This window comes from Lissotriton vulgaris, chromosome 12 (assembly GCF_964263255.1).
Source record: "Lissotriton vulgaris chromosome 12, aLisVul1.2, whole genome shotgun sequence".
In the NCBI taxonomy this organism is placed as follows: domain Eukaryota; kingdom Metazoa; phylum Chordata; class Amphibia; order Caudata; family Salamandridae; genus Lissotriton; species Lissotriton vulgaris.
In genome coordinates this window covers 47,413,840-47,438,940 of record NC_141700.1, presented here as the reverse complement: position 1 = coordinate 47,438,940, position 25,101 = coordinate 47,413,840, and the positions used below count along the sequence as shown (strand labels likewise).

The 25,101-nt window shown below is 45.7% G+C and overlaps 1 protein-coding gene across 1 annotated transcript in view; it reads left to right on the top strand.

The window, feature by feature from the left end:
• FKBP8 (FKBP prolyl isomerase 8) overlaps window positions 1-25,101 on the top strand; it is a 114,409-nt gene that overhangs the window by 8,748 nt on the left and 80,560 nt on the right. Inside the window, exons 2-4 of the mRNA XM_086947019.1 lie at window positions 21,219-21,570; window positions 22,184-22,353; window positions 23,557-23,645. Coding sequence (XP_086803145.1) covers window positions 21,252-21,570; window positions 22,184-22,353; window positions 23,557-23,645 — 578 coding nt within the window. The 5' untranslated portion in view covers window positions 21,219-21,251. The remainder of the gene's footprint in view (window positions 1-21,218; window positions 21,571-22,183; window positions 22,354-23,556; window positions 23,646-25,101) is intronic.

The window sequence follows — 25,101 nt, the reverse complement described above, 5'->3', positions numbered from 1 at the left end:
GTTGTGTCGACCCATCCTGATCCAGTATCTCCGGGATAATGCGGTTTGCTCTGGGATACATGGCGAGCCTATGCAGGATTGTGCTGTTTTTATCACCCCAGCCATAAACTCCGGCTACGGAAGATCTCCAGAGGAGCTTGGCGGCATCCAGCGAGAGTTGTTTAATTAGGGCTCGAATGTTAGTGAGGTGCTGCTCTCGAGAAGCATCGCCAGCAGCTGAGGGGAATTGCTCAAGGCGCAGCACTTGCGCCTCCAGCGAAGTGATTTGTAGCAGCCGGGCTACTAATTGCAATTCTTAAAAACAGAAATGCCCTGCCTTTGCTCAAGGCTGGTGCTTGCCCTTTGCTATCCACCTTGTCCTATGGAAATAGTGGCCATTTTTGTGGGCATGTGTGTGTGTGTATGTATGTATGTATATATATATATATATATATATATATATATATATATATATATTCACAGAGAACTCCAAACGCCACTTCCAACCACGTAGATCAGCTAAGCGTCAAGCAGGAGACGGACCACCAGATTAGGTAACAATTCTTTTAATCCAGGTTTAACGTTCGTTTCAGGAAATGCATAACGCGTTTCGGGCTGCAAGCCCTTGTTCACATGCACAAGACTGTTTGTTACATTTTTACATTTATAATGCCAAGTGATCGTGGTACACGCCCCTCCCACACATCATGTGGTCATAGACATAGTAAACATACTTTTTACCGCAACATGGGCAAACAAGCTATAAGAATAGTATAAATACATATATTTAGACATAAAATCATTGTCATATATTTTGAAAGCAATAAAACTATTACATATATATATATATATCCATCGATCTGAGTTCGCTCTGTCCCAGCCCTCTTAATTACGGTGTGCCGCAGTGGGGTGGCGAACACCAATACATCCAAAAGTCGTGTCAAAGTCCATTCAGGAACAGAACAAAACAAACCGCGGCCCAAATGTGATCGCATTTGGGCCACAGTGTGTTTTGATCCTGAATGGACTTTGACACAGCTTTTGTATATATATGTGTGTGTGTGTATATATATATATATTGTATTTTGTGTGTGTGTGTGTGTATATATGTATGTGTGTGTATATATATATATATATATATATATATATATATATATATATATATATATATATATATACATATATATATATATATATATCTATCCATATATCTCCTGGTTTTTGCATATACCAGAGATGAAAATATTAATTTTCCTCGTCTAATGTAAAGGAGACCAGTTCCCTCAAGCATCTCTGCCTTGTCCAGTGGCAATTCGAATATAGCATTTATCAATAACACCAAAAGGGATAAGTATTTATATTTGCTCCTTGCTATGGCAGTCAAAGGTGATGCTTTAACTGGCAAAGATAATACAATCAGGGGGGCAGGGGAACAAAAAGCGGCACAATCAGGGGACAGAAGGCACGACAAACGGCACAATCAGGGGGCAGAAGGCAAGAAAAACAAGTGCAATCAGGGGGCAGAAGGCAAGAAAAAAACTAGTGCAATCAGGGGGCAGAATGCAAGAAAAATGGCACAATCCGTCCGGAGGGATGAGGCGAGCAGGGGACGGAAGGTGGGCTGCAGGCGGATGGCGAAACAACAGGGGAAGGAGAGACGGTGGAAGGAGAGGCGCACGGAGGAAGAGAGGGAGAAACTTTTCAAAGTGAAAAGAACATATCACCACTGTATGACATCCTCTGGAGCGGAAGCAGCCATCTTAGTTAACAGCACCACTAGGCCACATATCTTCTGACTGCATGCAAGATTTAGGCACCACCGCAGACATACACCGAGCCAAAAAACTCACGCCGAGCCCAAATAAAATCATTAACGGCCCCACCGACAGGCTTATGATTCTGCAGATGTGGCAAAGTGTGGACGGGCCTACAGAACGACAACGAGCCACTAGGAGACCTACCCACCCCCAACAGGCCCCAAAGACAAGTAGACTGTAAAAGACCTCCCTGTCTGCATTGTCCCCATTAAGAGCGAGACAAAGGCAAGGCAGCAATTAACATAACAGGCACACTAATGTGCGCCCGTCATCCCTGGACGAGTTAGGTTTGACTTAACATCAAAAAAGGCAAATATTTACAACTGGTTATTTCAGACTCCTATCCTCTGTGGAAATCAAGCTTCGTCATCTGGCGGATGCAGGTAAAAATACTGTACCACGCGTGGCCGTCTCGCGGAGCATAAATTAACATAAGTGTGTAACTGATCCCTGAGAGGAGATGTCAGCAGCCTCGTTAGCTTGCACGTTATTCCGATTCTGTTCTGTACCAGCAAAAACGTTTTTTTTTTTTTTTACAATGCGGACAGAATCTGCAAAAAAGCGTTGATAATGCTAAAGGACAACATCGATTTGTATTTGCGAATTCTTCTTCCAAGTACTATGGGCAGATCCTAACCCTTAAGTCATTGTGCTGTTCAAAGAAATATCCTGTTCAGTGGGGGAAGTTAGGCACGTTCAGCATGACGGTCCTTAAAATTGTTTAATTAATCTTCTTTTGTATATAGCAGTAAACATCAGTCTGTTCATTAAGGAATCTGCATACAGACTGCAGTCTGTATTCATTCGCGTATCGTTCGGATAATTATGGTAGTTGCAACTTTATTATAATTTAAAAAATGTTTCCCTGCAGAGGCCCAAACTTTACAACAGGTCATAAGAATAAAGGAAATTGCCATTTTTGGGAAATCTTTCTCTACTAGCCTAACAAATAAGTAAAGCCAGAGAGGGCACGTGCGGTGGGCAGCGTTTCCAAAACTACATCGAAATGTAAACTTGTACGTGTGAGGCTTGTAACAACAATGATGATGGTGCAAACAGTGGGGTTGGTTAGACTCTGCCCGTGCCAGCAATTCTCTGGCCCCCACACAGCTTGCACCCGATGGAGCATCTGACCTCACAAGGGGCTGCCATGAAAACCAGCAGGACCAGCGTCTACGAGCGGGGAACGGATTCAGTGCCAGATAAGCAAGAAGGCATTCCGCCGTAAAGAGCGCGCGGGGTGCAAAGCGGAGTCACGGGGAAGTGAACCCGGGGATGCTTTACTACACTGTACTCATCACTCAGCACTAGAGCGCCGCTCCCGCACCCCTGTGTCTTAATCCTATACGGATTACCTCTGTCTTTCGCCCTTTTGGCAGATGTTTACATATCTCCTCGAAGTGACATTTTGCCAAAAAGCGTTGGCAAAGCCAGTAGGTCCAGGCAATGGAAAGCAACGTTACTATACCGTACGTGCCATACAAACATTACGAATGTCAACGCCTGAGGAGTGAATCCTGGATGCTCAGCTGGAGGATTACAAATTTTATCAATCTTGGAAACCAGATGAGGTTTTGCCTTACAACATGAGGGTTGGTATATGGTAGGGGATCACAGAAAAACAGATTGCATCGTGAAAATCATTTGACTTGCAATGCCCTTTTCTGCTTTTCACGGCGTGTTCACTTTGCGTGCACTTTCATGTATGCGTAACACCACCTCATGTTCCTGCCCTGTATGCTAGAAGCAATAGGACAGATCAAACGAGGCGCTCACTTTTCCGGTGAAATCTGAAACCTGGCATTTTCAGAAAACCCTAGTAATGTCAGATGCATCGGCGGGACCATTTCATGTTCCTAATGGGACCGAACCATATGTCAAGCCTTCTAGTCCTAGCAAGTGCCTACGTGCCCGAATGACTCCACACCAGGACCCTGCCTTGTCTACACACCAAAGGAAACATTGCTTACGCTAGGGAGGGTACGAGAGGGCACGAGAGGGCTGTCAGCCATCACCAGGAATGAAACTTGACATCAGACCAACATGCTTTTCTTGCAAAGCACCACGAAGTACCAGCAAGCTATATATCAAATATAGATTATTATCACTGTGGCGAGGGAGGGGAGGCAGGCGAGAAGACGGGAGGGGGAGAAAACGGCGAACCAGCGTTCACTGAGAAAAAAAAATGGCGGCCGCAAAGCTCCAAAAATTGCGGATTCGGGAGCGTGTCTTTGTGATTCTGAGTGACGGATGACGTCACAGGTGGAAAGAATGCAAAGTACACGCCCCCGAATCTGAAAGAGACGGGGCTTGTTTGGAGTGACGCCTCTCTCCTCCAATGGCTGGCCTCCGTTTAGGAAGCCAGCCAATGGAGAAGAGAGGCGGGTTCACACTCCGTTTCTCAAAACACACTGAAAGACAATAATTCTCCTCGACCTAAACAGTGCGCTTGCGGTGCCAAGACACAGCCAATTTAAGACAAAGGCATAAGGGGCGCATCAATCTATGCTCCACATTTCTTCCATTCAAGATTGAGTTTAACTCTGTTGCTAAGGAAGGAAAACAATGCTCTTAAAAACAGTTATGGGACAAAGTCATTGTAAATGTACTTAAGTACACCTGTTTAACCAAGACTTTAGCACTGAGCTACAGGCAAAACACACTTCCATCTGCTTCAGCATGAAGGTGTTTGTAGCGCTATGCAGTGGAGCCAGTGCTAGCCAACGCACACAGGGGTACTGCCGGGCGTGCACAGTTCTCGGGTCCTGATTCACGTGCACACGTGTGTGTCTGTGTGCTCTATGTCTCTGTGTGTCTGAATGTGTACTGTGTCTGTATCTGTGCGTTGTGTATCTGTATGTGTGTGTCTGTATGTGTGTTGTGTGTCTATGTGTCTCTATAGGTGTGTGTGTTTGAAAATGCGTGCGAGTGTGTCTGTGTAAACACATTGCTAGGCTGCACCAGTGCGTTTTAATCAATTCAGCTGCACAACATCTTCGAGGCATGAACAAGGGCTTGTTTTTATGGTGATTATAGCAGACAACTCCAGTGAGCAAGTCCGGAAATTTCAAATAATGGCCAGGTCTACTTGCAAAGTGATCAAGCATTTGCAATGCAATAGGTCTCGCAGTAGTGAGAGTTTGAGCTATTGGCATTGTAAATGGCAATTCTTTTTAATTACGTGTTGGTTTTTAAAACCTAAATGAAAGGCATTGTCATTTACAATGCCAATAGCTTAAACTCTCACAAATCCTTCAACGTTCAAGCCACAAAACTATCGGCCACCTGTTTTGGCATCATGAGGATGTTAAATAAAATCTTCCCCCTCCTTCCCATGGAAGCCAAACAGGTGGCCATACAAGGTCTTATACACTCACGCCTCGATTTTAACAATGTGCTTTATCTCGGTGCCCCAGAGTACACCCTGCGCAGACTGCAGATAATGCAGAACTGCGCAGCGCGCTTACTGCTCAAAATCCCTCGTAGACAATCAGTGAGGGCCGGACTGGTTAGCCTTCACTGGCTACCGGTTCGGCAGAGGGTTCTTTTTAAAGCAATGTGCATAGCCTACCAAGCATTCTGGGACACAGGCCCCAGCATTGCCCGTGACTTAGTTACTCACCACATCCCCAACAGAAGCCTTCGCTCCAGCCAGACCTTTCTAGCAGTGGCGCCAAGAATAAAAAGATCCAGGTCAGGCGGAAGGACGTTTTGTCTATAATGCGTCCAGAACCTGGAACTCTCTGCCACTACATCTCAGAGCCAATCCCAACCTCACTGTGTTTCGTAAACAATTAAAGACTTTCTTGTTTAATTCCCCCCATTAACCATTAGTGTTCTCCTCCTCTGTTCTCCGGTAGGTTCTGGTTACTTTAGCGCTTGGACGCCTCCGGGCAGCAAATCGCGCTTTACAAGTTCACATCTATTCTATTCTATTCTATTCTACCTATTGCATTGCAAATGCCCTCTTTCGGCCGCCTCAGAACAGTGTAATTGTGAAGGGCATATGAGGTACATATATGTTCCTTAGTAATTATAATACACTAACACTGCTGGAGGGTAACTGAACACGGAACAATAATGGAGAGAGGTGAGAGCTGATACAAGACAGTGCATATTGCATTTTTCTTGATTTATCTTTGTTTAGTAAATTTTATTTATTTGTTTTCTTTTTATCTGCACCTTGTTATTGCAGCAACTTTCACCTGTTTAATTTACCCTTAACTTAAAATGTCTTTGAATCCTGCGTTTGTGATGATGTCCTTTTCTGATCCTCTGGACAAATGTACAATACTAGCACAGAAACTGTCAAAGAGGACAAGTGATTGGTGGAATGGAGTGCAAACATTGCTCACTAAGTTTTACATCTTACTTTTGTTTCTCTTTATTTCGTTTTCAATAAGTGTTTCCTTAAATGTGTGCCCTTGCTCTTTGCAGCCATGAATATTAGGAATTTAGATGAACTTACCAACAACGGCTGGATAACATTTTGTCACATGCACTGCATGAATGTAAACCTCCATGTTGCATGCTGTATTTATTTATTTGAACAACAACCAAACCAAAAACAATGATCATATACAAGAACAACAATTGACACCATAGTATGTGTAGGCAGAAAGCAGTCCATACTGAATAAGAACTATTCTTCAGTCAAGATCCTCTCTCAGTTAACTAAGCAGCGCCTCACATTGAACAGTATCTCCAATCAGCCCACGTTCTCTCATCTCAAGTGTAGCATTCGATTACAGGACCTGACTTCTGATGTGTTATTTTCTCTACCGGAGAGTACAATTCTTAATAATGTATTGGAATTGAAAGTGATGCGGTTGGACCTAAAGGTTTTCCTTCTGCAGCTGCATGGCAGATAGGTGTGAGTACTGGCGAACAACAACATGGTAACGTTAGTTCTACAAAAAAAAAACAGGGGTCCTAGACCCAGAAATTGACCTGTAAACCTCTCATCTGGGTAGCACTTTTGTGGGTTTCTCATGTCCGTTGGGGAGTGTACAGTCTTGGATATTGATTGGTTTGGCATGAGGGTCTACTCAGCCTGGTGAGGTGGATTTGCAGCAGTCTAGTAAATAGTGAGGCTATAATATAAGGCTGTGCTTTTTGTGTGGATGGGATAGTTTGATGGATATTAAGGTCTAATGAGATTAAGGACAGGAGTACGGTCCCCCCCATTGGCTTGGTGAAAGGAATTCCTATGGTTGTTTCCATTTTTCTGCACAGCTAAAATAATTATAGTTGGAGATTTAAACTAATGGACTGATGCCCCAGTTGGCAAAAGTGCATGGAATGTTGTTAACTCTTGTAATCTTTGAAGTGACAGAAAAGATTTAAGGTATCCACCCACCATAAAGTCCATACTGTGGACCATCTGTGAACACTGGAATCTTGTATCGAAAATCTACACAATTAGCCTGTGATTTCGTCATCTCGCCATCTTATTAATTTTCAGTTGAACGCATACTCTAAATTAAAAAGAGAATGTTTTCACAGCTGTAGCTGGTGTGGAATAGACATAAATATGTTTGAAAAGAAGCTGGAACTTAAGGCTCCAATGGAGTTATGACCATTGCTCAGTCAATACTAAATGGATCTCGGACTGGGTCTTCAGGTGCAAGTGTTAGGCAAGAGATTATTTAATGAAATAAGGACCTAGACTTTAATAGTTGTAACAATCAATAGTAGAGAAACGGATCGAGCATGGTTGAAGCAAAGACTGATGGAGTTGATCCAGGGGCGTAACACAGGCCCCCGCATCCCCCGCAGTGCGGGGGGCCCAGGGCCTGCAGGGGGCCCCCTCAGCACTGTACTCACGCCAGAGAGCTCCGGATTAAATCCGGGGCGGGCCCCTCTGTGCACCTTGCAGGGGGGCCCCTACAACTTTCGTTACGCCACTGAGTTGATCCCATGTTGGTGTGCCCAAATCCTCGGTGGCACCTCTTAGAGCTGCATGCTAAGGAGCAAAAAAACGACAACAGTGTTACTCCGATTTAAAGAGACCTCCACTGTCTGCCACTTGAATCCAGAATTAATTTCAAAATAGCCTGCTTCACACACAAGGTGAATTATCTCGGTCTGCCATGTTATCAAAGAAATAACCTTAACTTTTAAGGAGGCCAGGGGAACCCCAGCGGTAGATCGAACTTTCTGCTGTAAATCCCCATGACGAAAAATCTAATGCTCTCAACCAAGCTTTCCCTTTGCAAGCTCAAGTCGGGGCGGGGCTAAGCATGTAGAGGGAGGCAAGCCCCGGAGCTCCTCCGCGGTCGCCCTCCATAAACATCGATCCTGGCCAGCAATCCTGGAACACAGCGCCACAGTCTGCGCATGAAGGTCCGGTGCCCCTTTTAAGAGGGTCGACGGAGCCTGGAAGGGCCTAGAAGGGCTGAAAACTGGGGTTCTTACCTCTCTCCCTGCTCGTGAGATCTGCAGGCGACAAGATGGCGTCCGCGACTGTCGAGGCTGGCGTCAGGCAGTAAGGGGACCCTTCGAGGCTGGCGGCAGCACTGGGGAAGCTGGAACCCAGCCGCTGGGACCGGAAGAAAGATTGCTGCTCCCGTTCACGATAGCGGTGAGGAGGTATCGCATGCCGGCGGGCGGGGGCCACCCAGCGACATCTGTTTCCCCCCAGCTGCCTGACCCTAAGATGGCGGCGCCCGGGACAGGCCGGACTTTTGCCATTTAGCGCGAAATCTCCTGCTGAGGGCCCTACGAGATCCCCACTAAGGACGGCGGAGCCCCCCGCATCGCCCTGGACCCAGCACCAAGAGCAGAACGAGGTCAGAAATGGGAAAAGCAGCCGAACCAACACGGACCCAGACGAACATCATTCTGCCTGCCCCCCAAATGGCGCCCAAGTTGGGTCACCGCACTGGAAAAACATCTCTGTATTCCCTATCTGCCTGGGAGATAGAGGGGATGAAAGCACACATCCTCCCTCCACAGGACTTACAGGGTTAACCAATCCTGCTATTTCCACGCATTAGAATTAAGATGGAAAAATTGTGCTGGGGGAATTTATGGCCTTGAGAAAATCTTTCAAAACAACGAGGTTTCCTGAAGTTTGTCACGTGACATGACCAGTGCGAGCCACCTAAATCCATAATACTAGACTATCATCAAGCGCGGAGAGAAACGTGGAGACAGAGAGCTTACTTGGTTGCTGCTGGGATTGAGACCTCCGTCATGACTTCAAACAAAGTAGTTGTAAAGGGACAGCTGAAATTCCAGGAGCCTAGTCCCGACAGGTCGACGATTTCGAAGGGCTGGAAGAGGTCCCCCGCTACACGGTGGAGGAGGGCACTGGACATTCCAGGAGCCTAGTCCCGACAGCTCGACGACTTCGGATGGCTTGAAGTGGTCCCCCGCTACACGGCGGAGGAGGGCACTGGACATCGAATGCTGTCTTATTTAAAGCGCTTTGATAACCTATTCGGTTCAAGTTACTGAAATGTGCAACGTAACTGATTCTATGTAAACTGCTGTGTTAACATGTAACGAAACTTGTGCTATGTAAAGCGCTCTGATAACCTAATCGGTTCAAGTTCGCGCTATAGAAAACTCTAAAAATAAAATAAATAAATAAATAAAATAAGCTCCCAGAACTTTGAACAGCCTCTCTGAACATCTCAATGCAATTGAAACTGTCTAACCTTCCATAGGGCCTTACCAACTTACAGTTGCACACACTACCTGAAACCAGATGGTCTCTTCTTTACTATTGCATCAACTACATCATTGGTTTACTCAATTTTTCTCTTAGTTGGTTTACGTATTACCATACATATAAATTGAACCTCTCTTCATATTTCTGCTAGTTCTGTGTAACCTGTTTGAGGTGAAGCACTCTGCTATCCATGCGGTGAGGTCTTTACTATATACCTACTACAAGAAATTACATAAAAAAGGTGTCTCGGACAAGGCCCAGTAACGGATCCAGAACCTCACTGTCAAATTAAAATATAATGGCTTCCCTACTGGCTGCACACTTCATTATTCACACGAGGTCATCCAAAGGCTGAACATAGAATGCTGAACTGAGTATTATTCAATAGAATTAAGGCATTAAAGCCCTCATTTGCATACCCTGGTAACTGGAGAATGTCCCCTGTGAAGGAAGTACTTGTGTGTTCTATTTTGCAGTCCCAGTTAGGGGCTCGCGGAGTTATTGTGTAGGTGAGTCAGGACTTTCTACAGATGTATCCTTGATTTCAGTGGCAAAACTGATAGACTTGAGGAAGGTCATGTTTCCTCAGAGATCTGAGGGAGATTTACATTTTAGATCCTGTTTGTCTGAGTTATTAGTGAGGCTGCAGAGTATGCTAAAATTATGTTATTTCTGAATGGAAGATGATGATGACTATGAAAGTCCACTTCCACGTCTATGATCCTGAAGAGAAAATGGCACTGGGTGTCACCGTGCTTGTCTGAAGGAACAAAGTTGTAATGTTGCAGGTGTAAGTTAGAACACCGCGAGAGTGATGAATTGCAAGATCTCCAGGATAGCAAAATTGCTTTGTGCTTCAGAATACTGATAACAATAATAATTTTATTAACCCCTTTGATGCTCATGACGGAACGGTTCCGTCATGAGCATCGGTCGAATTGTGCTTATGACGGAACCTTTCCGTCATGACCACACCCGTTTTCATTAGGGCTCAGCACCGGGGGAGAAATCGGGGCCGCACGGAAGAGGTTAATAACTATGTTGTGCTTTATACTACACTTTTCCCATTTTAAAAGGCTATATATAACAAGTTTGACAATTGGCCAATTTGCGGCAGCTCAGTTTACCAACTTCTGAAGGATGGTAGGTTGAATCGAAATTTGCCTAGCTTACGTAACGGTAAGTTTCAATTCTATTAAGGACACGGAGGCGAGGATTATGCTATATCTTCCTTCGCTTTATTAACATAAAGTCTCCACAGCAGCTTAGGAAAAGATATATAATAACCAAAAATGCTTAAACATAAAGCATTGACGGAATGTTCAACAAATCAAACAACAACTCCCAAGAGTCTCTTTGTATAATGATAGTCCATAGTCCTTCCACTCTGTCCATCACCACTATAAATCCGGACCTCTCATCTTCTTCCTCCTCTTTCTTCGCGCAGATCACGCTGAAGCCTTATTGGTCCTGTTTGGCACCCTCGTTGCCTGTCGAAAAAGAAACAGCATCAGCGAGGTGGTCCAGGAATGCGACAACAAGGCGAGGAGCATTCAATGACTGTTACAGTACCAACAACGTAAAGGAAAACGCTTTACTTACTGCCATACGGGTGGGAAAGACACCACTGTAGTCTGGGTGGGATAATCCTCGCCTCCGTGTCCTTAATAGAATTGAAACTTACCGTTACGTAAGCTAGGCAAATTTCGATTCTATGTCAGGACCGGAGGCTTCAGATTATGCTAGTTCAAAGCTTACTTACCACCAACTGGGCCAAATCCACCACCGGCTTAAAATAAAACCTCTTAAAGGTGGAATCCGAGGACCAATCCGCCGCTCGCATCAGGTCCTCCAAACGAGCACCCACTGAGAATGCCTTAGAGGCCATGGCCCCCCTGGCGGAGTGTGCTCCAAAGAGAGAAGTATTGATGCCCGCTTCTTGCATGACCCACCGCACCCACCGAGCAATAGTGGGCGAGGAGACAGCTTTGTGTGGCTTCCGCAGGGCAATCAACAACTGACGCTCGCCCGGAGGGCGTAACTCCAAGGTCAGGTCCTCATATGCTTTGAGGCATTGCACAACACACAACTTAGGAGTGTCAAGAAAAGCTGGATATGAAATGGATCGCGACGACGTTTTAGTGCGTCGGCCCACGGTAAAAGTAACCCCATCCGGGGAAAAAATGCGTGCAGAGACATCCAGCGCGCGCACATCAGAGACGCGTCTACAAGAAACCAAACATAACAACATGGCCAACTTCGCCGACAGCTCCTTAAGAGACAGATAGGAATTGGCCGGCCAAGACAAGAATAAGTTCAGAACCAAATTGACGTCCCAAAGGACGGAGTACCTGTGTTCAGGAGGCAACGCGAGGCGGATAGCCCGCAGGAGCCGACAAACAAAAGGGTGTTCCCCTACCGGATGGCCATCGATGTGGTCGTGGCCTGCCGAAATCGCCGATCGGATAGCATTGATCGTTCTATAGGCCATGCCCTTGTCGGCTAAATACGCCAGGAAATTCAGCACGGGAACGAGGCCTGCGACCAAGGGATCCAAACCCCTTCGTAAACACCAACGCATCCACTTAAGCCAAGCGGATCTGTAACGATTCGTCGTACTATCGGCCCATGCTTTGGAGAGCAAATGCTCAACCCACCCCGAAAGGCCCGGTAGCGTCCAGCGTCTCCTGAGAGTCTCCACGCCACGAGGCGGAGAGAGTTCTGCGTGACGAGGGGATGAGGTTCCTGATCCGGGCTCGTCAGGAGCAGAGGAAACAGGGGGAGTAGGATTGGAAAATCCCAAGAAAGTTCCAGAAGAACCGGAAACCACACTTGAGACCTCCAGAGTGGCGTAACCAACACCAGCTCCGCTCCCTGGCGGCGTATTTGGGCCGCCGCTCGCATGATCATGGAGAACGGGGGAAACGCAAATGGCTGTTCCCGACTCCAATCCTGCAGAAAGGCGTCCGTGGCCTCCGCTAGAGGGTCCGGCCTCCAGCTGAAAAAACGCGGCAGCTGGTGGTCGAGACGGGACGCAAAGAGATCCACCAAAAAGGGACCCCAGAGACCCTGCAGCCATCGGAAGACCTCCGGATCCAGTTTTCACTGGCTGGCGTCCCTGAGATGTCTGGAATGCCAATCCGCCACCTGGTTGGATTGACCCGGCAGATACTCCGCCGTCACCGCAATGTGACGAGACAGGCAATAATCCCAGAAGTCCTTCGCCAGGTCCGCCAATGCGCGGGAACAAGGGCCTCCTAGATGGTTCACATAACGAACCGCCGAAATATTGTCCATCCGTAGCAGGACACAGGCCTTGACCGAATCTTTGGTCCAACAACGAACTGCGAAGGAGCCCGCCAGGAGCTCCAAACAATTGATATGCAATCGTTGTTCTTCTGAAGACCAGGCGCCGCCGGTGGAAAAATCCCCGCACCGGGCGCCCCAACCCGACCTGCTGGCGTCGGACTCTATGATCAGGTCCGGAGCCGAACCGAAGATCGCCCGACCATTCCATGCCTCCATGTGAGACAGCCACCATGACATTTCCTCCTTCACTTCGTCCGTGAGGGGGACCCACTGATCGTAACTCATCCCACGGCGCAGATGTTGCGCCTTCAGACGTTGGAGAGCCCTGTAGTGCAGCGGGCCTGGGAAAATCACCTGGATGGAGGACGAGAGAAGACCCACCACCTTGGCGATATGTCGCAGGGACGTACGATCCCTCGCGATCGTCTGCCGAAGCAGGTGTCGTATCTTTGTGACCTTCCGACACGGCAGGCTCAAGACCGCCTGCACCGAGTCCACCACGAAACCTAAAAAAGTGATTTTCTGAGTGGGAACCAAAACCGACTTGGAGCCGTTGACCACAAACCCCAGTCTCTGGAGTAGACCGACAGCTTGTCGCAGCTGGTCCGCCAACACCACCGGGCACTGCCCCATGAGGAGGATGTCGTCCAAGTATACTAACATACGGACCCCTTGACTTCACTACCGGGTGGAGAATCTTCGTGAAGCACCACGGGGCCGATGAAAGGCCGAACGGCAGCGCGGTGAATTCGAACACCTTGCCGTCCCACAGGAATTGTAGGAAACGACGATGAGGGGGGTGGATGGGGACGACCAAGTAGGCGTCCTTGAGATCCAGTCTCACCATCCAATCCCGAGGGAGGAGCACGTCTCGAAGGAGGTGGATACCCTCCATTTTGAAATGCCGATAGACCAACCACCCATTTTCACACAATGTCCAGCACTCTACAAATGTATGGAAACGATCTATTTCTTTATCGTTCTAGTAACTAACGAAAAAATAATTATGGGTAAACATCATATAACACCATATAGTTACAGCATTCCAATTATTTCATCCAAGTAAGTTAGGGAGTCTTCAATAGTTGAGTAATCTTTTTATTCTGTTCAAAATGTTTTCTTCATAAAAGCAATGTTGTAGCCAGTGCCTACGCGTTTCGTCCTGACGGACTTCTTCAGGGCCGATTAGTCACTGTTTTCCTGTCTAGTCTGATGCTTCCTCTAATGGAATTGTATGTAAATTCCTTTCTCAGCGTAGTTATGCAAGTGTTGAGACAAATATCTTGTAAACAATAGTCGGTTGTCCCGTGATTCAAAGAGATGTTTTCGTACTTTCTTTGATGAGGTAATTTTTTCTTAACCGGAGTGTTATGGGCCCAACTTATTGTTGCGAAGTGTAAAGTCGAAGCATCATGGCATCGTGACCGCATTCATTTACCAACCACCCATTGAATTCCTTGAGATTGATCACAGGCCGCTTGCCCCCATCCGTCTTGTCCACTAAAAAGACGTTGCTGAGGAACCCGTGTGGGTGGCGCGTTGATAGGCGGATGGCCCCCTTGCGCAGCAAGTCCGAGACCTCCCCGTCTATCAACTGCGCGTCGGACACCGAAAAGACCATCGGGCGCGGGGTCCTCACTTGCGTGGGCTGGTCGTAAAATTCTATGTGGAACCCTCGCACAGTTTGCAAGACCCAAGCGTCGGCAGTGAGCAATTCCCACTCCCCGTAAAAGCTTGCCAGCCGCCCCCCAATAGGAACTTGATCCAAACAAAGGACACTCACCGGGGGCGTTTCCCTGTCCGGAGTTCTTCTTGAACCCTCTGCCGCCGAAGCGTTGCCCTCTGGTGGGGTAGAAGTTGGTATAGTTGGCAGAGGTCTGGTATTGACCTCTTCCGGAGCCTTGTCCTCTGTTGTTGGTCTGCTGGCCACGGCCGATCGCGCGGCCCCTACCGCGACCGGCCCCTCCGGAGAAACGCTGGTGAAACACCCTCTTAATGCTGGACTGGGCCTTATCCAGCGACGTGAACGTGTTCACCAACTTGCCCAGTTCCCTGATGAAGGGTTCGCCGAAGAGGCCCCCCTGGGCCACAGCACCCGCCTCCGACGAGGCCAGGTCCCCCAATTTTGGGTCCAACTTGATCAGGAGCGAACGCCGCCTCTCCGTCGACAGGGCACAGTTGGCGTTGCCCAAGAACACTATCACCCTCTGGGCCCAATTCGAAAGCACCTCCGGAGAAATGACGGTGCCATTCGCCTTAGCTTCCTCCGCCATATCGAGGATCTTCGTGGCGGGCCCCACCGCATCCAGCAGTTTATCCTGGCAGGCCCTCCAGGACCGATCGATGCCTTTCCTGGGGTCCTTCATGAATTTTGCCAGGAAGGTGGCCATCTTGGCATCCAACTCCGGGGTCATGGCCACCTTGCCCTCCAAAGTCGGCCTAGGGCACTCCCCGCGCAGGCAACCTCTCGCCTCCTTTTCCAGAGGCTTGCGCAGCCTGCCGGCTACAAACTTCGCCACAGTCTCCCCCGGAGTCCACGCCGCGGAACGTGGATGGACGATCTCGTCCGGGTCCAGCATGCCCGACTCATCCCGGGGCATCTCCTTGGGCGGGGGCGCCGGAAGCCAAGATCGGGTCGACTCCCCGTCGTCATCCGTATCCGGAGAGTCGTACACCGGAGAGGCGGGGGCCGTCGACACGTCCCCTGAAGCACCAGGGTCCACTAAGGGAGCCGGGGGCAACGCCGTCGCCTTCGCCAGGAAGGCGTCCCGAAGACGCTCAAACGCGCCCCGGTCCACGCCCTGGGCCTCCGATGACGGTCCCTCCTTACAAGGCCTCTTCGGGGCGGGTGGCAACCCGCCGGACGTCCCCGGATGATCGGGGGACGGAGGCACGTGCGCAGATGCCAGCTTCGCGCACTCTTCCACGATGCGGGCGGAAAGGCGGTCCTCCATGGGGCCTACCACCTCCGTCACGCAGCAGTAAATCGAATTGTCCACCGCCTCGTAAAATTCGTCGTCTTGCAGACAGGAGTAGGGTTCCTCCTCGTACTCCCCTTCCATCCTGGATCTCAAGGGCAAAACCAGGGCACCCTGTAGGGCGGCAGTCGAGACGGATCTCAAATGTGGGCAGGCCAACTGGCTGCGATCAAGTTTTTGGCCAACCGACGTGGCAGGTGGGCAGCACCAACCCCCAAGCGCGCAGACCCTCCTCGCCAGGACCGGGTCTCCGCACCCCTCAAGCGCGCTAAGCCACACTGTAGTTAGGACGGTGCATAAGGTCACCCGAAGGTGTGTCACGCGGTCAGAGCCGCAATACAGACCCCAACGGGGCGTCAGGAGCAGGGAGGTACAGACCCTGAGCACCAGGTGTCAGAGGGGTACGCGAGGGTTGGCTCCTGCGCAAGCAGACTCCACGGCGCGGCTCCTGGCACTGCGGAGGCGTGCCGAAGGGTCGGCGAGACGTCCGGGCGCCCCCTGGCGGCTTACTCACTCACTGCACGCAAATGGGAAAGAAAGATCGCGTAGGAACGAAAAAAGCGTTCCCGCGACCGGGGACTCTGTAAGGGAATAAACCATGCAGGGAGTCCCCAAGGTTGTACACACAACACAATCAGCAAACACCAAAAGGAAAAAAGTATGAAAAGCACTTATCTGGCTGCGGGAGCAGCGAAGAAAGAGGAGGAAGAAGATGAGAGGTCCGGATTTATAGTGGTGATGGACAGAGTGGAAGGACTATGGACTATCATTATACAAAGAGACTCTTGGGAGTTGTTGTTTGATTTGTTGAACATTCCGTCAATGCTTTATGTTTAAGCATTTTTGGTTATTATATATCTTTTCCTAAGCTGCTGTGGAGACTTTATGTTAATAAAGCGAAGGAAGATATAGCATAATCTGAAGCCTCCGGTCCTGACATAGAATCGGCTTTTCTGGGATTCAGACTTTTGACCCCCCAGACACAGCGTACCTCAGTGGCGAGCATGTATCAGACTCAACTATCCTCTTTAAAATGTAAACTATCATCTTTGTTAAGTCTGTACTTTGTCCTGTTGTGTCTGGAGCCTATGAATGAAGGTGCCGAGCATCTCCCGCCCTCCTGAACTTAAGAAAAGTATGTTTTGATGGAAATCTGACATCTGAGGCATTCCAATGTCTCTTAGGCTCTGGCTGTCCTTGCTTCTGACTTGCCTCCTAAAAGCTAGCCTATATTATTCTGCTGCTGCCACCACTGCCCTCCAACCATGGTTATTTGTGACAGATCCAAAATGGTGTTTGACTGCTTGAGGCTGACTGAGTAAGACGTCCGTCTTGAAATGACAGCATTTTTCAGCATAATCACAGAAAAGGTATTCTGGCTTTGTCTTGCGTAAAGTTGTATCTGAGGAACATGGATTCACCAAGCCCTCAATCAAGAGTGATCAGAAACGAACACCCTGAAGTTATTTTTGGAGCACTGGATTGACCCTTGTTTTGACTATACTTTTGGATCTGCTGAGGAGGAAAAAGCTATATTTGGGTTAATGTTGAAAATCGTTTTGACAAGCTGCAGTGTCTATCTTTTAAAATAAAATAAAAATTAAGTGCATCGTAAGTTCACCTTGGACGACAGATGTTGGGTCTGATGCAGTTTTACCAATTTGCAAATTCTCCTCCCCAAACTTTATTGCCAACTGCTGTGTAGCAGAAGTTGTGTTGAACTTCTTGATTGGTAAATCTTTTTTACTTTTCCTGTTTTGTAATACTTTAACATTTATGCTTGCCAACACATGTTTGAGCTGTTAAGTGTCTTTACATTTACCTGTGAGGTACACTCAAGTTGCCTTAGCAGTTGGGTGGGCAGACAACAAGACCATAATATCCAGATCATTGGTAATGTTTTCAATTCATTCCTGTATGGCAATTGAAACTGCTCCCCATTTATAGTCTTTGAGTGGGCCTGTGAAATTATTCTTCCCGGCCTTGGCCGTACTCAAAGGCTTCTGCATCACTACAACAAAAATAGCAATTTGTAAAAATGTATTCATCCTAGATTACATTAGTTATTCCTTATGTATATGTATTTCAGACAGATGTAGTGCCCACAGTTTCAACGGCTTTTGGAACTATTTATCGCGTTTGAAATTGGGGTGCCTGCACACACCGTCACCCTTATAAATTTACTCTGAGCTTCATCCAGCAAGTCCATTTAATTCTGCATTAGGGCCACATTTGTACGTTTTGTGGCAAATGGCCCTCTTTATTGGCGAGGATTAATAAACCTGTGGGGCAGTGAAAAGGTTTATATCTATTTCAGAGATAATGTATCAAATAATTTTCCCTATCAAAAACACTTGTAACGGTGCAAATCATGGATAATAAAATAAGTCTATGAATATTGATCAGTTTTTAAGTTGTTAGGAATATACCACATCCTAAAAGTATTCACAACTGGACCACCATGTTACTTATTTACTTCTCTACACGTAAAACGCAAGGTGTGTTATTTTTTTGTAAAGCTATTAACAGTTAGTTCAGTTCAGTCGCCGGAACATAATAGTATGGCATAGTGATTAGGTTTATGCTCTAAAACTTCAAGAATTTAGTCCTGATTCACATAATTAAACCACAAATCTATAGAAGCCAGTAAGCTCACTCCGTGGTTTGAGCTTCTTTTGCCCTGACCTGGCAGTCTAGGCTGGACTGTTCCCATTGCAACGAGGTTAAGACTGATTTGCATATGGCTGGATCCAATCTGAGGTGGCAATGTGGGCAACATAACGATGGACTGGGATGCGGCCAGAGTAATTACCAGTGGCAAAGATTAATTTAAGTTTTGCATCCATCACTTTTTTGTAGTCTTTATTGCAGAAAACTGGGCATAACCTACGGGTCACAAGTTTTAATTCACAAATGCCTTTTATACACCAGAGTTCATTGAAAGGAGTGCCAGTCAATTGGTGTAATAATAGCATCTTAATAAGCAGCAAGGAAAATTAATCATGGAGCTTTTTATACAACTGGCAAATAGAATTAGTCAATGCATGTTAGTAATGCAGCTGTACTCTGAACATGGCAGCAGGTGGTAAACCTGTTCATAATTCCTTAGTTACTTGAACTTGCTCAGTAGCTTTTCAAACATTCTGCACCTGCAGAACATGATATCCCTTTGGCCGCAATCCCATTCTCTAAATCCGCTGGTTATATAACTGACAAAACAGGTCACCATATCTCGCCTATCAACTTGCTTCGGTTCATTCAGTGGTTCTTCCCACTTAGATGGCAGTGATGCAGTACTTTCTGCTCTTTCTGCTCTTCCCATATCAGCAACCCCACCTCTCAAGAACCTACTTCCTACAGCTGTCTGGCTGCTTAGTGGTGCTAGGAAATCGGATGGTAGCACAGGAGTGTCATTGCTCAGAAGACTTAAGACACTCTTGTTCAAAATGTACCTTGATGTTTTTCCTCTTCAGCACGCCTTCTGAGAATCTACAACTCTGCATCACCTTGCTCCCATAGAAGACTAAACACACATATGTTCAGATTGTAACTTATAATGTAACCTGTCCTCATTCTCCCCACCCCTTTGCCCTTTCCAAGCTGCTTACCTTCCTTGTTGTACTATTACAGTTTTATGCAAAGTACTATGTTGCCAGGTCCCCGCTATCACACATCTCAAATAAAAAGCATATATGTAGATGTCAGCATTATATTATTGTCATTTATTTAGGTTATCAGCTGCCATAAGAGCTGTGTTGCACTCTTGGGTGTCTGGTGTGCTCTCCATGCCATTTCAGTGTTTTAATCTCAGATCAAAGTCTGAAATCTCTTTGTATGAAATGTTATATGCTTAGTGATATGACTTGCATGGACAGAGGTTAATCAATGGATTCACCTGTAAAAAAAAAGTATCTGCAGTCTACAGATCTGTCGTTTCTAATAAGCCATGTAGGGCATCTCCTGGGTGTATATGACTTGTTTTGCCTAGCAGATACTCTTGAGTGTGTTTGTCTAGATGATTGTTTCTGTTGGGAGCCTCATGTTAACTAATTTCCATGTGGTGTATTTAGGCATAAGTTACAACTAGCTTTTGAATCGCTTGTCTGGTCAGAGCATAAACTAGTTTCCACATCCAAGCCAAAAATATATCCTTTGCACGCCTAGCCATTCACGCTCTACAAGTAGTGTTTGCAAAATGTATGTTTTCTGTCCTTTTCTTCTGTCTTCTGATATTATGTTTGAGAGACTGAAATAATCAATCATGGTCTCTATCCCATCTTTGGTGTGGTTATTTAGATCTTCAAACCTAGTATAGCATGGTCTTTCATCAACAGAGGTTACATTTTGGTAAAATTGAAGACACCTTTGTTCTCACATTCATCTATAGGTGTCAAAGCAGACTTTAACCCATTTTGGGAGACTAGCATTCTAGAGAATAGACCTTCTTGGTATAGCCAGTGCTTAATTTGTAATAGAATAAAGTCTGGGGCACAAAGTTTGAATGAGAAGCCTGCGGTTGTTACGATTGTGTGTTGGTGTGCCAAAAACTGAGGCTGTGTAGAGCTGATTACACCTCAAGCCTCTAATCCACAGTTTGACACGTCCTTTCCTTTATCTCACTTTTGCAGGTTACTTTACATCCCCACTTTTCTCCTTTTGTCACAGTTTTATGTCTTTCTCTTCCTCCATCTATCCCTTGTGTGTGTGTTTCCACTTTCTTGCCTAGTTCTGGTTCAATGTTTGATGAGGAAAGATAGGTGCCTGTCTCCAAAACATGAATATCATAGGGCCCCGCCAGCATCCAACAGTTCAAATTAGACACAATATATTATTCACTGATTAGCACTGCTTCCTGGTTCTTCCCACTCTGGCATTGTATAACTATGACGTGTAACACGTTCTAAATGTTTTAAGTAAATCTTAAGTCAATTGTACAGTAACAGAAATTTGAGAACGTTTGATAGATAAAACTGTAAAGTTGTCAATTAACTTCACCTACAGCACAATTGATTGAAAATCACTCACTTCTAAAAAAATTTAATCTTAAAGGTTTTTTGTTGTTGAGCAAGTTTAACAACAATGTTTTGTACGTTTAACTACTTTTCATGTAACTAACAAAGCGATGCATAAATATGGTGTAAGAAACACATTAACAAGAGTATTTCACAACTGTCAAAAGAGCTAATAGGTACTTTTATTGAGGCACCTAAATAAATAACAGTAGCCAGTACTCTAAACAAGCTGGCCAATCAGGTAAATGTGAAAAACAACAGACCGAAAACCTGTTAAAATCTTATAGTCTGTGAAGTCCAAAACTACCAACATCCATTCAAGTTGCTATTATTTTGATCAGAACTTGCATCTTTGTCATTCAATTTCTTTTGCTTCTAAAAAGACTTATTTTCGGCTCACCTCAAGCATAAGTTCTGACTCTTTTTCTCTTGTTGGTATTTTCAGAATCCAATTGGATTCTTTTCCCATATTCAGCCAATGGCTTCCCTTGAGGAGAACCAGCCAGATGTCCCTGACGCGTGCGACTCGGAAGGGAGTGGCGGCAGCCCTCCGGATTCTTCAGACAGCCAAAACAAACAGCCAAGGAGATCATCGCTGCTGGACAACAGCACTGAGGACTTTGAGATCATTGACAGCGAAGATGACGATTTGAGTGAACTGCCTCTGCTGGAAGACATAGGGACCACAAAGAAACCAATTGCTTCTGACGAGGAGCCACAATCGCAGAAGTCTGAGAATGTTGAGGATGAGGCCCCAGAGGCCAAACCTGCTCCTGAGGAGTGGTTGGATATCTTGGGTAGGTTAGACTCAAAATATTTACTCTTAAAAAGTAAATGGGGCTAGCCTTTTGGAAAATATGTATATTGATGACTAGCCAACTCATTCATGTGACTATTAAGACTAAAGTAGGGACCACATCATCTCATGCAACTTCGTATGTTTATACCGTGTTTGGCCTATTTCCTACAGGTCTTCTGGGAAATGTTAGTTTTCTTTTAAGCCATTCTGTCCCCAATAGATCGATTTATTGGTTGATTTTTTCTATATTTAAAGTTAATGTGTAGCAGAAATGCAATATCTCCTAACAAGTATGTAGAATAATGTTATACTCCTGATACAAAATCAATAACGTATGCAAGTCAGCCATGAGGAATACCTGCTGGATTTGAATAATCAACCTATATTTTAATGAAATATATTGGGTGAAAATGGTCGGTGGTCTACTGCTACAGTTTAATGTCATTCACCAGTATGTGCTGTTTTTAACTTGGTAGGAGTCTCCTGACTGTGGCGTAGGCATAGTCTACGCAGAATTCCCACGTTTGTGTAGTCTGTGGACATCCACGGTCTATCGTTTTGTCAAAGCGTGGCCTTTCAGCTCTAAATGTAGTTTTCATGTCTATTTTCAGGAAGTGGCTTGCTTAAGAAGAAGGTTTTGGAGGCCGGGAAAGGGGTGGACAGCCGGCCCAAGAGCGGCCAGGAAGTTACAATACAGCTCAAGACACAGCTAGAAGATGGGACATTGGTGGAGGAGCAGCCAAGCCTCACATTCACTTTGGGTGATGGCGATGTCATGCAGGTGGGTACCTCGGATTGTGATTCGTTGCGCCTGTCATCTTGTAAATGTTTATTGTCCATCAAACGCAGTGTGCTTCTTTAATTTTAATTGCCAATAATATTGCTCTTTTTTTTCCAGAATTTACCTCCTCTTGTCCGTCAAACGGATATGAGAAATTTGTGTTTAATACACACATGGTTCCTTAAAAGCTCTACCTGATAATGCTTTTATAAATCGAAATTTCCTTCACATGACAGTTTTTTAAGAGTTCTTTCTACTCTTATGATGTTAATCTCTGGTTGAAGTAAACAGAATGATTCTCCATTCAGGATTTGTCATATACCCACCTATCCGGCGCAGGTTACAGACGTCTGTATTCAGCACCAATTACAAATCTTAAGGTTACGTGTAGATCACTTGCCTTGTCCAGCAAGGAGTCCATAAAAGGCGATGTGAAAGGCAACTTCTTTGCACAGAATGTTTCTGAGGCAGCCCTCCATGGATTGCATTTAATCCATGAGCCCTGGCTAAAGACCTAGTAGAGGATGCACCAACATGAACAGTTGTGCCAGCATCCTCTTCAATCTACTTTCCTTGGGCGAGCCTTGATTTTTGTCCACACCTTGTTGTCCCACTCTTATGGAAGCATCAGTCTCTTCAGCATCATAAAAGGCTCGATTTATTAATTGTAATCGCACCTTCAGCCTAATGATCTTACTTCTATATGGGCACTACCTCCTAGAGTGTCCGGGTCGCACCTAGAGTGTCCGGGTCACACCTAGATTGGTGAGTGTCCAGGTCACACCTAGATTGGTGATTGTCCGGGTCACACCTGGTGTGTCCGGGTCTCACCTGGAGTGTCCGGGTCACACCTAGATTGGTGAGTGTCCGGGTCACACCTAGATTGGTGAGTGTCCGGGTCTCACCTGGAGTGTCCGGGTCACTCCTAGATTGGTGAGTGTCCGGGTCTCACCTAGAGTGTCCGGGTCTCCCCAAGAGTATTCGGGTCTCACCAGTAGTATTCGGACCTTAACAAGAGTATCCGCACTTTACCAGTACTGTCCATTAGACCGCACTACATTCCCTTGTAGCCGCTATGTGTCTCCTTCCCATGTATATCTGAGTGGGCATGAAGTGGGATGTGGAGGAATGGATATTTGGACAGTTTTGACTCTTAACACGTTATGACGTCGACGATGAATGTCCTCGTTTTATCCTCTACAGGCCCTTGATCTCAGCGTGCAACTTATGCAGTTGGATGAAACATCCTTAATTGTGACTGATGCAAAATATGCATATGGGAAACACGGAAGGTAATGGCCGTTTTACATTGCATACGTTTGTGTTTCAATTGTAGAAATGTATCACTTTTGTTTTAGGAAATAAGCAATCCAAACCACGTCAATGGTCTGGTCTGCTTTATACAAGCAGTCCGCTCTATATGTTATTTGGAATAATACCTCAACAAATTTTATTTCTTAGCCTAGAAATTCCTGTAAGAAGTTAAGGTGGTTTTTAGTTTTTAATATAGTTCTTTATTGTTTCAATGTATTTGACTGCGGTTTTTAAATATATTGGAGGTGACAGATGCAGGCCCCAAGCCATGTGCCTTGCTGGTCCACTCGCTCCTGTTCACACGCGTTAAAGTCTGGATTAGTGCTGGGTCATTTGAGTGTTCAAACCGGGAAGAAAATGTTTTCAGTTATTTTTCCGATCATTTTAAAAATGCATTTTCACTGAGGTGGAGAAAATGCAGAAAGAATGGTTACTGGGTTATGTCTGTGTTTTTGCACCATTTTTATTTGTTCACCACTGAGGTGTCTTTTGGAATCTTGGCAGGTATACGATATTTTTGTTACCTAATTCAGTGGTACTCATTTTATCTTCTTAAAGGATGAAAGGCTGAGTATACCTACCAGGAGTTAAACCTGTGACTATGAGGTCAAACACAGACCCAGAGAGTGAATGCATTAGTCACTGTGACACAAGATCAGTTTCTCCACCTTTTCCTTGATATCTTATATTACCTACCCCTAATCGACATTCCTTGCACACTTTTTCTTCCCTTCATTCTCCTGCTTTCACACTTGGTCTCTCTGTTCTAGTTTTGTGCATCCATTTCAATGGTATGCCAAAAAAAAGAAATGATTAAAACATCTCTTTTTTTGGACTATAGAAACTCTCTATTCTCGTTGATCATTAATACTGCCCTCCTTTTTGGAGTTATTCATCAATGTGCTTCACTCCAGAACCAAGGCCAAAGCGGTAAGGCATGGCAGTGTTCAGGGAGAAAGGGTTTGGAAAGGTCCTAAGGTAAAAATATGTTGTAAATGTAAATCGTTCTTTAGACATGGCAATATCACTCTTTTAATGGAAATCTAGAACTGTCATTGAGAGATATCTGCCTTAGAATGACCAAGGGGCTTTTAAAGTGGTGATGCCTTAGAGGAGTGACATATTTATTTATTTGTGGTATTTTTTGGTTCTTTTCATTTCACCTTGCGGACCCTTTAGTACATTTTGAGGTACTTAACAATATGTACATGTTGTGGAAGTTTCAAGTACTGAAACATGGTTTTTCAATTTGAAGATTGTGTTGAAGGTTTCCTCTTCAATAGAGCAAGGAATTGTAGTTGGAAAAAGTGTATTTCTCAATAAATAAAAAAAGTCCAAGCGCATTCTTCCTACTTATATGTTGATAGTGATGTAGAAATCCTTTAGGCGCGACAGAGTGAGGATTGGTATGCTCATTTCTTCTTGTTATGGTCC